At 42.8% G+C, this 15,961-nt stretch overlaps 1 protein-coding gene across 3 annotated transcripts in view; it reads left to right on the top strand.

Annotated features, from left to right (window-relative positions):
- gosr2 (golgi SNAP receptor complex member 2) overlaps positions 1-15,961 on the top strand; it is a 110,298-nt gene that overhangs the window by 41,763 nt on the left and 52,574 nt on the right. For all 3 annotated transcript variants that reach the window (XM_072486985.1, XM_072486987.1, XM_072486984.1), the window contains exons 2-4: positions 10,110-10,174; positions 13,139-13,247; positions 15,262-15,394. In XM_072486985.1, coding sequence (XP_072343086.1) covers positions 10,135-10,174; positions 13,139-13,247; positions 15,262-15,394 — 282 coding nt within the window. In that variant the 5' untranslated portion in view covers positions 10,110-10,134. The remainder of the gene's footprint in view (positions 1-10,109; positions 10,175-13,138; positions 13,248-15,261; positions 15,395-15,961) is intronic.

Below are 15,961 nucleotides of genomic sequence, written 5' to 3'. Positions count from 1 at the left end.
TGTTTTCTCTCTCTTTCTTCGGACCTAATTTTGGGAGCCGTTCGGAGGAGGAGGAGCAGTCTCTGTGAGTATAAAAACCTAACGGTAACTTCCTGTTTTCCAGTTTTGTTTTTTTTTTCTTCCAAAAGTGACGTTAGAGAGAAGTTGTGATCTGATTGGTTGATAGCAAATCTGCCCCAAATTTTAAAAAAACCACAGCTAAATTTGTAAACTTAAATTAAACTAATTAATTAATTAGTGATAGCTGGTCAGGTGATGTGCTTGAGCTGCTTGATGTGGGAGCTGGCAGATCCCATTGCGAGCTGCAGCGACCACATCTGCAGTAAGTGTTGGCTGCTCGAAGAGCTCCGACTCAGAGTTGATGAGCTGGAGTCTGAGCTTCAAACACTGAGGCACATCCGGGAGGGGTAGACTTACCTGGTCATTGTGTTTCAGGAGGCAGTCACACCTGTCAGAGTAAGTAGTTTAAATCCTGCCAGTGGCCAGGGACAGCAGGGTGTGACTGCAAGTCAGGCAGGTAAAGGGAACAAGCAGTCAGGAACTCAGAAGCCTCAGCCCTTGACCCTGTCCAACAGGTATGAGGCACTTGCTCCCTGTGTGGATGGCGAACAGGGCTGCAGGAAGGATGAGTCAGCTGACCAAGGCACCATGGTTCAGGCCATTCAAGCGGAGGGAGTAAATAGGCAAGTTGTAGTTGTTGGGGATTCTATTATCAGGGGATAGATAGTATCCTTAGTGAGCAGGATAAAGAGTCCCGCATGGTATGTTGCCTGCCCGGTGCTAGGGTGCGGGACATCTCTGACCGGCTTGAAAGGATACTGGAGAGGGAGGGGGAGGATCCAGTTGTTGTGGTCCATGTCGGTACCAACAACATCGGCAAGTCAAGAAAAGAGGACCTGTTTAGAGATTATAAAGAGCTAGGATTCAAATTAAAAAACAGGTCCTCAAGGGTCATAATCTCCGGATTACTGCCCGAGCCACGTGCAAATTGGCATAGGGAGGCAAGAATAAGGGAAGTTAACACGTGGCTGAAAGAGTGGTGTGGGAAAGAGGGGTTCCTTTTCATGGGACACTGGCATCAGTTTTGGGACAGGGGGGACCTATACCGTTGGGATGGTCTCCACCTGAACCGAGCTGTGACCAGTGTTCCGGCGAAAAGAGTAAATAGGGTGGTCAATAGGACTTTAAAACTAGAGATTGGGGGGGGGGAAGGGAAAGTCAGGGAACCAAGAGGTGAAGTAATCAGTGGGAAGCGTAGCTGCTTAGGAATACAAAAAAGCACGAAAAGACAGAACTCAGGAGAGGTTACGATAGTCCCCATCCCACAAAATATGACACAGTGTACGGAAAGGCTCAGTAAACCAAGGTCCACCACACTAAGAAAACAAAACGGGACAGTCAATAGAGAATTAAAGGTGCTATATTTACATGCGCGCAGTGGCCCAGATTGTGACTGGCAGGTATGATGTGGTAGGCATCACAGAGACGTGGTTGCAGGGGGTTCAGGACTGGCATTTAAACATCCAGGGATTCACAACGTATCGAAAAGACAGAGAGGTGGGCAAAGGGGGTGGGGTTGCCTTGTTAATTAGGAATGAAATTAAATCAATAGCACTAAACGACATAGGGTCAGATGATGTGGAGTCTGTGTGGGTAGAGTTGAACATAGAACATAGAACGATACAGCGCAGTACAGGCCCTTCGGCCCACGATGTTGCACCGAAACAAAAGCCATCTAACCTACACTATGCCATTATCATCCATATGTTTATCCAGTAAACTTTTAAATGCCCTCAATGTTGGCGAGTTCACTACTGCAGCAGGTAGGGCATTCCACGGCCTCACTACTCTTTGCGTAAAGAACCTACCTCTGACCTCTGTCTTATATCTATTACCCCTCAGTTTAAAGCTATGTCCCCTCGTGCCAGCCATTTCCATCCACCGGAGAAGGCTCTCACTGTCCACCCTATCTAACCCCCTGATCATTTTGTATGCCTCTATTAAGTCTCCTCTTAACCTTCTTCTCTCCAACGAAAACAACCTCAAGTCCATCAGCCTTTCCTCATAAGATTTTCCCTCCATATCAGGCAACATCCTGGTAAATCTCCTCTGCACCCTCTCCAAAGCCTCCACGTCCTTCCTATAATGCGGTGACCAGAACTGTACGCAATACTCCAATTGCGGCCGTACCAGAGTTCTGTACAGCTGCAACATGACCTCCTGACTCCGGAACTCAATCCCTCTACCAATAAAGGCCAACACTCCATAGGCCTTCTTCACAACCCTATCAACCTGGGTGGCAACTTTCAGGGATCTATGTACATGGACACCTAGATCCCTCTGCTCATCCACACTTCCAAGAACTTTATCATTAGCCAAATATTCCGCATTCCTGTTATTCCTTCCAAAGTGAATCACCTCACACTTCTCTACATTAAACTCCATTTGCCACCTCTCAGCCCAGCTCTGCAGCTTATCTATATCCCTCTGTAACCTGCTACATCCTTCCACACTATCGACAACACCACTGACTTTAGTATTGTCTGCAAATTTACTCACTCACCCTTCTGCGCCTTCCTCTAGGTCATTGATAAAAATGACAAACAGCAACGGCCCCAGAACAGATCCTTGTGGTACTCCACTTGTAACTGAACTCCATTCTGAACATTTCCCATCAACCACCACCCTCTGTCTTCTTTCAGCTAGCCAATTTCTGATCTACATCTCTAAATCACCCTCAATCCCCAGCCTCCGTATTTTCTGCAATAGCCTACCGTGGGGAACCTTATCAAACGCTTTGCTGAAATCCATATACACCACATCAACTGCTCTACCCTCATCTACCTGTTCGGTCACCTTCTCAAAGAACTCGATAAGGTTTGTGAGACATGACCTACCCTTCACAAAGCCATGCTGACTATCCCTGATCATATTATTCCTATCTAGATGATTATAAATCTTGTCTCTTATAATCCCCTCCAAGACTTTACCCACTACAGACGTGAGGCTCACCGGTCTATAGTTGCCGGGGTTGTCTCTGCTCCCCTTTTTGAACAAAGGGACCACATTTGCTATCCTCCAGTCCTCTGGCACTATTCCTGTAGCCAATGATGACATAAAAATCAAAGCCAAAGGAACCACAAAGGCAAAAAAACCATAATGGGAGTTATGTATAGGCCTCCTAACAGTGGTCAGGACCAGGGGCACAAAATGCACCACGAAATAGAAAGTGCATGTCAGAAAGGCAAGGTCACAGTGATCATGGGGGACTTCAATATGCAGGTGGACTGGGTAAATAATGCTGCCAGTGGACCCAAGGAAAGGGAATTCATTGAATGTTTACAGGAGGGCTTTTTGGAACAGCTTGTGATGGAGCCCACGAGGGAACAGGCCATTCTGGACTTAGTGTTAAGTAATGAGCCAGACTTGATTAAAGATCTTAAAGTAAGGGAACACTTAGGAGGCAGTGATCATAATATGGTAGAATTCAATCTCCAATTTGAAAGAAAGAAGGTAGAATCAGATGTAAAGGTGTTACAGTTAAATAAAGGTAACTACAGGGGCATGAGGGAGGAACTGTCGAAAATCGACTGGGAGCAGAGCCTAGTGGGAAAGACAGTAGAACAGTAATGGCAGGAGTTTCTGGGAGTAATTGAGGACACAGTACAGAGGTTCATCCCAAAGAAAAGAAAGGTTATCAGAGGGGGGATTAGGCAGTCATGGCTGACAAAGGAAGTTAGGGAATACATCAAAGCAAAAGAGAAAGCCTATAATGTGGCAAAGAGTAGTGGGCAGTCAGAAGATTGGGAAGGCTACAAAAACAAACAGGATAGCAAAGAGAGAAATAAGGAAAGAGAGGATCAACTATGAAGGTAGGCTAGCCAGTAACATTAGGAATGATAGTAAAAGTTTCTTTAAATACATTAAAAACAAACGGGAGGCAAAAGTAGACATTGGGCCGCTCCGAAATGACACTGGTAATCTAGTGATGGGAGACAAGGAAATAGCTGAGGAACTAAATAAGTACTTTGCGTCAGTCTTCACAGTAGAAGACATGAGTAATATCCCAACAATTCAGGAGTGTAAGGGGACAGAGTTGAATATGGTAGCCATCACAAAGGAGAAAGTGCTAGAGAAACTAAGAGGTCTAAAAATTGATAAATCTCCGGGCCCAGATGGGCTACATCCTAGAGTTCTAAAGGAGATAGCTGAAGAAATAGTGGAGGCGTTAGTTATGATCTTTCTAAAGTCACTGGAGTCAGGGAAAGTCCTAGAGGATTGGAAAATCGCTGTTGTAACCCCCCTGTTCAAGAAGGGAACAAGAATAAAGATGGAAAATTATAGGCCAATTAGCCTAACCTCGGTTGTTGGCAAGATTCTAGAATCCATTGTTAAGGATGAGATTTCCAAATTCTTGGAAGTGCAGGGTCGGATTAGGACAAGTCAGCATGGATTTAGTAAGAGGAGGTCGTGCCTGACAAACCTGTTAGAGTTCTTTGAAGCGATAACAAATAGGTTAGACCAAGGAGAGCCAATGGATGTTATCTATCTTGACTTCCAACGGCCTTTGATAAGGTGCCTCACGGGAGATTGCTGAGTAAAATAAGGGCCCATGGTATTCGAGGCAAGGTACTAACATGGATTGACGATTGGCTGTCAGGCAGAAGGCAGAGAGTTGGGATAGAAGGTTATTTTTCGGAATGGCAACCGGTGACGAGTGGTGTCCCGCAGGGTTCAGTGTTGGGGCCACAGCTGTTCTCTTTATATATTAACGATCTAGATGATGGGACTGGGGGCATTCTGGCTATGTTTGCCGATGATACAAAGATAGGTGGAGGGGCAGGTAGTATGGAGGATGTGGGGAGGCTGCAGAAAGGTTTAGGAGAGTGGTCCAAGAAATGGCTGATGAAATTCAACATGGGCAAGTGCGAGGTCTTGCACTTTGGAAAAAAGAATAGCGGCATGAACTATTTTCTAAACGGTGACAAAATTCATAATGCTGAAGTGCAAAGGGACTTGGAAGTCCTAGTCCAGGATTCTCTAAAGGTAAACTTGCAGGTTGAGTCCGTAATTAAGAAAGCAAATACAATGTTGTCATTTATCTCAAGAGGCTTGGAATATAAAAGCAGGAATGTACTTCTGAAGCTTTATAAAGCATTAGTTAGGCCCCATTTAGAATACTGTGCGCAATTTTGGGCCCCACACCTCAGGAAGGACATACTGGCACTGGAGCGGGTCCAGCGGAGATTCACACGGATGATCCCAGGAATGGTAGGCCTAACATACGATGAACGTCTGAGGATCCTGGGATTATATTCATTGGAGTTTAGGAGGTTGAGGGGAGATCTAATAGAAACTTACAAGATAATGAATGGCTTAGATAGGGTAGACGTAGGGAAGTTGTTTCCATTAGCAGGGGAGACTAGGACCTGGGGGCACAGCCTTAGAATAAAAGGGAGTCACTTTAGAACAGAGATGAGTGGAAATGTCTTCAGCCAGAGAGTGGTGGGTCTGTGGAATTCATTGCCACAGAGGGCGGTGGAGGCCGGGACGTTGAGTGTCTTTAAGACAGAAGTTGATAAATTCTTGATTTCTCGAGGAATTAAGGGCTATGGAGAGAGAGCGGGTAAATGGAGTTGAAATCAGCCATGATTGAATGGTGGAGTGGACTCGATGGGCTGAATGGCCTTACTTCCGCTCCTATGTCTTATGGTCTTATTGTGGTATGGGGAGCAGACGGCTCACTCTACAGTTATGGTATAGCAGAAGTGGACGAGTATTTTTTAAAACCAAACCATGTTTATTCTATGAACTCAAGTTAGCCATTTTAAAACAAACAGTGAATATCTTAGCAACCATGAATTCAAATACACCCCCCAAAGAATACAACACTAAGTAATCTGCATGCTGTTCTTTTAACATCCAAAAGACTTAACAAACCTCTAAACAGAAGCACATCAGGGTTTACATTCAATACTGAAAACATTTATAATTCTGAATTCACCAAATGATTAAGAGATCGTCTTTCATGGCAGAGAGCTCAACAATACAGCTGCTTTGGCTGACTTCAGCTGCAACACACTGCAAAATGAAATCAAAAAGACCGACACACCCAAGCTTTTCACAAAGTGAAACCAAAAAACAGAACCAGAGCTCAGCTCCACCCACATTCTGACATCACTGCAGTAACATGAGCAGCCAAACATTTCTTAAAGGTACCTTTCTTAAACACACATTTCTTAAAGATACTCTCACATGACACTCCGTAGTGATAACAATCATCTCAAGGTCCTCACCTGTTGTAGCCTCATTTCCTGTCATAGCCTTATATAATATATATTATATATACATATTATAAGCTTGTAAATTGCCCATGGATGATTGCTTGCTTTGGAATAGCTTGCTTGAATATAATTGAAAGCCTGGTAATCGTTGTATCAGAAATTTGCAGGGAGGTAGGTACAACAGCTGCTATGGGATAAGTCCAAAGATGTGCAGGTTAGGTGGATTGGCCATTCTAAATTGCCCTTAGTGTCCAAAAAGGTTAGGTTGGGTTACAGGGATAAAGGGGATAGGGTTGAGATGTGGGGCTCAAGTAGGGTGCTCTTTCCAAGGGCCGGTGCAGACTCGATGGGCTGAATGACCTCCTTCTGCACTGTATGTTCTATGAGTCTATGATGATTCTCTGAAAATCAGCATTTGTTGCCTGCCCCTATCAGCCCTTGAAGGTAGTGGTGAGCCCCCTTCTTGAACCACTGCAGTCCATCTGGTTCAAGTTTTTTACAACAGTTTAATAATAAGAATCTTTATTATTGTCACAAGTAGGCTTACATTAACACTGCAATGAAGTTACTGTGAAAAGCCCCTAGTCGCCACATTCGGGTACACAGAGGAAGAATTCAGAATGTCCAATTTACCTAACAAGCACGTCTTTTGGGGCGTGTGGGAGGAAACCGGAGCACTCAGCGGAAACCCACGCAGACACGGGGAGAACGTGCAGACTCCACACACACACTGACCCAAACTGGGAATTGATCCTGGAGCTGTGAAGCAACTGTGCTAACCACTGTGCTACTGTGCCGCCCCATTTGTTTGGTGCAAATGAATGTCTTGCTAGACCCTTTGCGAAGAGTCGATCCCGTTGTCGCCACATTAAGGATTGCAGTTTTTCCTTTGCTAAAGTGCATTAGTGACTAGATGGGTTGTTATGACATTCGATGATAGCTTAACTGAGATTAGTTTTCATCCAGATTTATTAATTGGCTTGAGTTTGAAATTCCTTCAGTTGCCAAGATGGGATTTGAACCTGTGCCTCCAGAACATTCGCCCAAACCTTTTTTTTTTTAAATTTAGAGTACCCAATTCATTTTTTTTTTTCCAATGAAGGGGCAATTTAGTGTGGCCAATCCACCTATCCTGCACATCTTTGGGTTGTGGGGGTGAAACACGCAAACACGGGGAGAATGTGCAAACTACAGTGACCCAGAGCTGGAATTGAACCTGGGACCTCAGCGCCGTGAGGAAGCAGTGCTATCCACTGTGCCACCGTGCTGCCCTATTCACTCACACCTTGATTACAAGTCCAGTGACAATATCACTGCACCACCATCTACCACACCATGTGGATTAACCGCAAGGCCTCAAGTATTTTAGCCAGTGGTTTTTCAAGAAGCCCTGAATGACCCGGCAATATCCATTTTTTTTAAAAATTAAAATTTCTTATTAAGCCGCTCTTTTTAGGAATTTTGGTCCCTGATTATCGTACCCTATGACAATCTGCTCAGTTTGAACTAGCTTTTCAATGCGAATACTGCATCAGTGTTTTTGTTTTCTGCTACCCAAGATTGTTCCCCTGCAAAAGAATTCATAGCAAATATAGAAAATTCTGCATTGGCCTTTCTGCCAATTGTGGTCGTGCTGTAAATTTCTGCAGCATCCCAGCTTCCATATCTTCCACTTGTGGACCTCTGTTTTCACTTCTACAACCATTTTTAAAAAAATGGAAATATTTAATTTCTCTGTCGCAGTATGGTCAATGGCTAGATCAGTCTTGGTGACCTGAATCTTTTCGTATCTAAATTAATAATTTGCTATTTCACCAACCTTTTGAATATGATATAAGTTGTAGTCTGAGTTGAAATGTGTCTGCCCGGTGGGAATAATATAGCTCCTATCACGTGAATTGTTGCGGTAGGTAAAGCTCGGGACACTCAAAAGGAGGTAAGGTACCACTAAGAATAATGGGGAACATGGAGGTTGTCTTACTGAATGCTTTTAAAGAGAAAAGTTAAAGTTTCTACTGAGTATTTACCAAGGGCCAAAGTCCTGTTTAACTTTCTACTTTGTTCAGTTTCTTTGAGTTATGTTTTTTATATATTAACACTGGTGATTTCTGTAGATTAAATTACTCTCTTCCTTAACCTGTGCTTGTGCCACACTTAAAATAATCAACATGCATTTCACTCAATTCTGAACACATTTAAAAATATTTGTGTTTTATTTTAAAAATACTTTTTGGAACAGTGTATGGTGATGAAGCTACTGCATTTGGTCAGGAGCAAATTGCTGAACCCGTTACTGCAGAAAGAGGGTTAAATTAAACAGCAGCCTCTCTTGTCTACACTCTTGTCGTCAGCATATTAAAATGTTAACTTTAACGTTTGGTTCCCTTTGTCCCCTTGCTATCGTTTACTGGCTGGTCATCAATGATAAATATTAGTATTCCAGGAACCTGGGTTTAATTCCAATCTTGGGTAACTATGTGGAGTTTGCACTTTCTCCCCATGTCTGCGTGGGTTTCCTCCGGGTGCTCCGGCTTCCTCCCAAGATGTGCAGGTTAGGTGGATTGACCATGCTAAATTGCCCCTTCATGTCAAAAAGGTTCGGTGGGGTTACGGGGAAAGGGTGGAGGTGTGGGCTTAAGCCGGTGCTCTTTCCGAGGGCTGGTGCAAACTCGAAGGGCTGAATGGCCTCCTTCCACATATCATTCTGTTCTGCTTTGGGTCCATCACAGATAAGCTTGATTAGGTCTTCTGTTCACTTGGTGACACTGAAGCTGACTGTAGTACTCTGACTGAGGTCTGGTGAGTTGGAATACATCAGAATTTGATATAACTAGTACCTCCTAAGGCTTTATGGCCCAACGCTTGAGTACAAGACACATTTTCATCAAATTACATAGGCCTGTTTCTAGGCTGTACATTCTTTAGCCTAACTGGTCCATGCTGGTGTTAATACTCCACACACATCTCCTATTGACCTATTTCATCCGACCCTATCAGCACAATCTTCTGTTCCTTTCTTATGTGTCCAGTTTTCCTTTGGTACCATTTATCTCAGCTGCTCCTTGTGGTAGTGAGCCCCACACTCTAACCTCTCTAGTTCAAGAATGGTACATGTGTCTATCGTGCCCTTGTGTGACATTCGGGTGTATAATTGTGGAGTTGGTGTCTGTGCTTCACCAGAAATATTGATTTTCGTGACTATAATTCTGCTTGCGAGTGGTTAAAACGTGGAGCTCACTGCCACAAGAAGTGAATAACATTGAAGCTTTCAAGGGGAAGATTGACAAATAATGGAGAAAGAAATAGGTGGATATCTTGATTGGGGTTGGATGAAGATAGGTGGAGGGAGGCTTGTGAGGAAGATAAACACCAGTGTGAAACTGCTGGACCCCCGGACCGTTTTTGTGCTGTAACTACTTTATAATACTGGTTTAAGTAAGTGGGTTCACTTGCCCAATTGCCTCTTTCTTTCTAGGTTACCATCCTTTTTTCCTCCCTATGACTCCCAACAGTGCCTACTTATGAAGTAGCATTTTCACTAACCCTCTTAACTGGTCTTGTTTTCTAGGACTCACAACTACCGATTATAGGTATATTCCATACAGGAAGATCCAGCGACTCATCACACATTTCCAGTCTTTCTCTATCTCTGCCATCAGTTGTGCTGTGAAAATGGAGCCACTCCTCGTGCTTTTGTCATGTTTTTCTAAGTTCTGATAGTCCCTGTACAGAATACAGTGGGGGAAAAATTCTCTTTCCTCTGGGCCCTGCCCTTGTTTGTAGATAGACACTAACCCACCCATTTCCTCCTGCCTCTCCACACAGGCAGATCCATGAGGTGCAGACCCACATGGGGCAGCTGGAGAAGGCGGACGCACAGTCTGTTCACTGTAAGTATTCATAATTAAGAGATGTAAACAGAGCCAGCTTGGTGCCAAAGCAGGGTGGAGGTGACGTGGGCACAAAGCTTTGCCAAAATAAATAATGCCATTGTTTTCAGTCCTGGTAGGGCGGCTTATTACATCACCATCTTACAGTGGTATAACCCATGCCTTGTAGAGGGACTTTTACTGCTTTTTGTCAAAGTCATTCTACATAAAGGTTTAACATTTCGCCAGAGCACTGCAAAGACCTAGTTTATCTATTGTAACTTTGAACTCGTCTCTTTAAAATGTATTACTTCTGTTGTGATGAATAGTGGATTAGTTCATACAAAACTTGCTGGCATTATACCAGTCATTAATCACTTGGCATGACTGTCTTATGCCTTGCCACTGAGCTCATTGGCAAATAATGTCTCCAAGCACTAAGCGACTGCCAGTCCAGGTGCATTCGATGGGGTGGTGCGCAAAAGGAGGGAGTTATTCTCTTAAACTCCATGATTGATAGAAATATGGTGTGTTGACAATTCCATTATCTCCTTCATAAACAGCTGGATTATGTACTTGCTTCCTTATTACAACTGCTAAGTATTCATTGCTCTCTGTATAGTAGAACTATTTGTCTTATCTAGCTGGCCTAGGTAAGTAATAAACCAAAGATAGCTTTGCTTTCAAATGAATATGTTCTCCAGTGATCGTATGGCCAGGAATAACGTTACTATTTATTTTCTTGCCATTTACTATTTTGCGATGTTCAAAACAAAAAATGCTGGCAAAAGCTCAGCAGGTCTGGCAGCATCTGTGGAGAAAGAAACAGAGTTAACGTTTTGAGTCATTCTTCAGAACTCCTTTGTTATAACCTGCTTGGAAAGTGGGACAGCACTAAATTTGCTCCAAGGTGCCTGGGCTCTGTGGGGCTTTGTGCAGGATTCCCTGAAGTCACTGGAACTTCTTTGTCCCATTTCCAAATTCACTAAATGGATTTGAAGAGGGTCCTAATGTGAGTTTTATTTAAGGGGTGAAATCTTCGTCCACATCAAGGTTAGGATACTACTGCTACAGTTTCTTAGATCTGCAAGTCCTTCCAGGTCTGATGCAGGGTCTGATGCAGGGTAGATTCAATACGAATTAAGATCAGTGCACCTTGCCTAATGTGTCACACTGACCCTAAACTCAGAAAAGCAGCACCTAATGTACCAATGTGATATTTCCATTTATCCTTACTGGAGGCTGGTATTTCCAGTGAATATGGACAATTACACATTATGGACTTGAGGCCATTCGGAGCTGCTCAGAATATCTGCACTAGTTTCATGTAAGGTCCCCAGGCTGACAGTCTGGAGGTAAAAAGCTGATCTGAGTTGCCAGCGCATCACTCAGATAAACACTAATTTATGACAAGTGGTAATTGACCATCATCTGGATAATGATGGATTGCTGCGTGCAATCCCAGTTCACACGCTGCCCTGATAGAAGCTTGTGCTTCTATCGTTTTGCCACTACACAACATTTCCAATAAATGTCTAGTCAATGAGTGCAGCACGTAACAGCTGCTAGTAAAATTACTCTGTAAATGAATAAATTTCAAATAATATGTGTTTACATATTGCTGCGTAATATATAGATAGTATATCAGGAAAGAAACACTTAAAATTTGCTGACTGTTTGCCGTATGACATTGCTATTGGCAGCCGTATGTTGTGGTATGTCCATTCATCCCCCAGGAAGTCAGGTAAATGGGAACTCATTGGTTTTCTTTAGAGAAAAGCACTTTTCAAGGGCTATGTGTTTTGAAGAGAAGCAGAATATTTTGATTTTGTGCAGAATAGCGACCTTTATGTAGCTACAAACATTCTGTTTCTGCTTGGTTGATTTTATCCGACTCTCCTGCCTCCTGAAGTTACCGATTCCTGCCGGGGTCTCGTTAGCCTTGCAATAGTCATCCCCATGTATTTTCCCAATGTGATCACTCCCAGACTTATGGTGTGCTGAACCTGGAGCCAAATCTTGTCCTAGCCCAAGGTACATTTCTGTTTAGCAGGAATTGAGTAGCGGTGAGCAGGAGGCCTGGCTGATTGCTTTTCCTCTTCTTGTTCACCTAGGACACTAGGCCAGTTTGTAGTATCCCTTACTGCCACTGCAGGTTAAATCACTTAACTCAGCAGACTGGAATTGAGCCTCATGGGCTGTGCGCCTTAGTTGCAAGTTACCAACTGAGCCATCAGGGAGGCATCCTGATATTCTCTTAATTGGAGTTTGCATAATTCAGGATTTAAAGTTCATAGAATTCCTCCCTCGCCATGGTTTTTTTATATGTTAAAGCCCTAACATAGAGTTGTCTTTCTATTCCATAGCAGTAGACCTTGTGGGTACTAACAGAAAAGAAAGAGATCGCATTAGCATGGCTCCTTTCACTATTTTAGGATGTCCAAATTGGCTGTAAAGTGCTTTCATTACTTTTCTTTCAGTACCTTTCTTCTTACTGTTGTAGTCTAGGAAATGCAGCTGTCAATTTGCATGCAGCAAGTTCCTAAATAATGTGATATTGATTAGATAATATGTTTTTGTGATGCTGATTGAGGTAATTATTGGCCACAATATTGGGGATAACGCTCCTGCTTGGCTTCAAAATAGTGGCATCACATGGGAACTACGTTTACCTTAGAGAGCGAATGCACCTCAGTTAATGTCTCACCCGAAAGACGGATCCTTCAACATCAGCACTCTGTGTTTTACTGGAGTATCTGCCTTAATTTTTGTGGTCGATTCCTAGGAGTGGGACTGGAACCCCCAATCTTTTGATTCTGGCGAGAGCATTACCACTGACCCACGGCTGACCCAATAAATTCACAGTGTTAACATACTGATGAGCTAGTGTATTAGATGTCTACATTATAACTTAAGGAACTTGAGTATTTCCCACATTACTTCTTGCATTGTTTTAATGATCTGACAATTTTGTTACTGCTGTAGTGGTGGAAAATGAAATCCAAGCTAGAATAGATCAGATTTTCAGCAATCTGGAGCGATTTGAAATACTGACCAGCAAAGAACCCCCAAACAGACGGCAGAATGCCAAACTGTAAGTGTGATTGCCATTTTAATGTTCATCATTATTCCTTTGCAGACTTATTTATTGAGATAAATGTTGACTGTTGCACAAAAACCCGAGGTTTAAACAAACTACGTGAAGCATTGAGAGTTTGTGCAGTTTTTTATTCAGGAAATTCCAAGGCAGTGCCCAATTCCAGTGTAACAGGATAGTTGTAGTATAGTTAAAATATATACTTCTAATATATGAATCTTAATATGAAACACATTGGAGCCCAGAACAGATGTTTCTATAAACCATTTTAACCTTGTGTTTCTGATTGCTGCCCTGAATTAAAGAGTTGTAAATCTCATGATGATTATGTACTTTCCATTAAATTGTTTCCTTTTTGTAATTTTGAAGTACTTCGTTATGGTTATCTTTATCTGCTAACGGCCTTGGGGAAATTGAATCCTAGCTTTGTGTCATAAATTCTGATCGAAATCTAGGACTTCACTTGTGCTTGTATTAGGGATCATCTTGGTTCTGAACTCAACCCAAATCTACTCCCCAGTCCACAAGCAAACGTTTTCTAAACTGATCAGAACCAGAACAAATTAAACCAGCACATCCCTGGGCTTCAGTATGCTGCAAAGTTAAATCATCTCTCAGGTTGCATGATTCAGACGGGCAGGGTACAGTGTTGCTTTTTCAGATTGTGCAGTGCATTCTGGGCCAGTGTAGTTATGAACTCAACGCTTCGGGTGAGATTTTCCAGCTGTTCATGCCGGCGAGATCTTCCAGTCCCGCTGATGGCGCACACCTGCCACGGGTTTCCTGGCAGCTTGGGCTGGATTCAATGGGAAACATACCACAGGGAGGCCAGAGAATCTCACCCTTCATCTTCCTCCCCTTCTCCATGCCCCCTCCCTCCAATCACTCTTGTATTGGGGCTGCACAACTCTGAAAATCTGGACCTGGAGGAAACTTGAGGTGCATGAGATTTATGCCACTAAATAACTATATAACCAAGGGACTAGTTATTTTGAAAGCTATATATTTTGCCAGTTATCCCTGAGCCCCAGTCATGCATCCACTGAATGAAGTGAGCAGTGGGAAGTGTGCACTTGCAAAGACACCTTCCTTTACTGAAAATAAAAGCTGCTGTTGACAGTCTGGGCAGCGTAATATGTGACGGATTGCTATGACTGAAATAAGAAAACAGAAAGAAGAATTTACCTTGTAAATCTAAACAAGAGCTGGTCAGGTGAAGAAATGAATGACTTGAATGGTGCCTTGGTTCCCGAAGGTTATCATAAGGTATGGTTTAAGGTGAAGTCTTTTGGAACTATGATGGAGCTGTATTAAGTTTGGTTTTGGGCTTCAGTTATGTTTGCATCAATACATAGTTTCTGGGGGACATTGACGCAAAAGTGGGGTAACCCTGGAATGGACTGAACACTTTTGGGTGTTCTGAGCATTTAAAAGGTATGATATAAATGCACATTGTTACTTTTCTTAATTTTTTCTTCTTTCTCTTTTCTGTGTCTTTATCCTGCCCATTCACTCCAAACGATAAAGAAACTTCTAAGAGAGTAGAACAATGTGCATCCGGATAAGCAAACTTGCATAGAGCACAAGCCTTCCAGGCATGTGCATCAATGAATCTATTGGGTTGCATAATGCAAAAAAAAAGTTCTTGAAGGTAGCAGCAATTTTGTTTTTGGAAAAGGTTGCTGTTTTTTCTGTTTGTGGGTTGCTGTAGGCAAATTGGCTCCTGTGTTTGCCTACAAAACAGCAGTGACTGCACTTAAGAAATAATAATTGGCTTTGAAGTGTCTTGGGATATGTTTAGGTTGTGAAAGGTGTCTTATCAAGGCAGATAATTTATCTTAACTACTTCATGTTTGTTCATGTGCCCTAAATAGGTTCTAAAATAGTTGGGATCAACACTCTTCTTGGCACAGGGCCGACCATATTTGTTTTTTGCACTGAATTTTTTTATGATTGTTATTAACTTGTATTTTTAAAATTTGGTATCCGACCCTTGCTTTCTCTCCTCTAGCCGAATGGATCAACTGAAATATGACTGCCAGCACCTGCAAACGGCTCTGAAGAACTTCCAGCACCAGCGGTATACCCGTGAACAACAGGATCGAGAGCGAGAGGAACTGTTATCTCGCACGTTCACAACCAATGTAAGGAATTGTTAACACTATTTAACCTTGCACACTTTTTACGGCATTGGTGAGACTGGTTGCCCATAAAGAAAAGCTAATGCTCTGCCTTGTGAAATGGTGGGATTTGGGTCACCTCCGTACACAGAGGTGTAATGCAGAGATTTGGCGATTGCCCAGAGCAAGAGCGGAGAAATCCAGGACAAGAGCAAATTCTAGGGATGCTGGAAATTTTAAATAAAAACAGAAAATACTGGAAATACTCACCTGTGGAGAGTTAGCATTTCATGTCTGCAGCCTTTCATCAGAAGTGAAGATTTTGAGCAAGTGAAAGGAGATGTGTGGAAGAAGAGCAAAAGAGAAGGTTTGTGATATGGTGGAATGCAGGACAAATTAAACGAGAAAGGGTTTCATGGTAAAAAACCAAAGGGAGTGGTAATGGGATAAATAAAGAATCAAAAGGAGTATCTCGGTAATGTGAGAACGGCAAGATAGCAGGCGTCCAGATACAATGTAACGGGATTATGGAAGAACCATGAGGAAAGGTGAACCATCAAAAAATAAATACACTAAACAGAATGGGGGTTG

The sequence above is a fragment of the Scyliorhinus torazame genome, chromosome 21 (genome assembly GCF_047496885.1).
Source record: "Scyliorhinus torazame isolate Kashiwa2021f chromosome 21, sScyTor2.1, whole genome shotgun sequence".
Lineage (NCBI taxonomy): Eukaryota > Metazoa > Chordata > Chondrichthyes > Carcharhiniformes > Scyliorhinidae > Scyliorhinus > Scyliorhinus torazame.
This window is presented reverse-complemented; position numbering and strand designations above follow the sequence as displayed.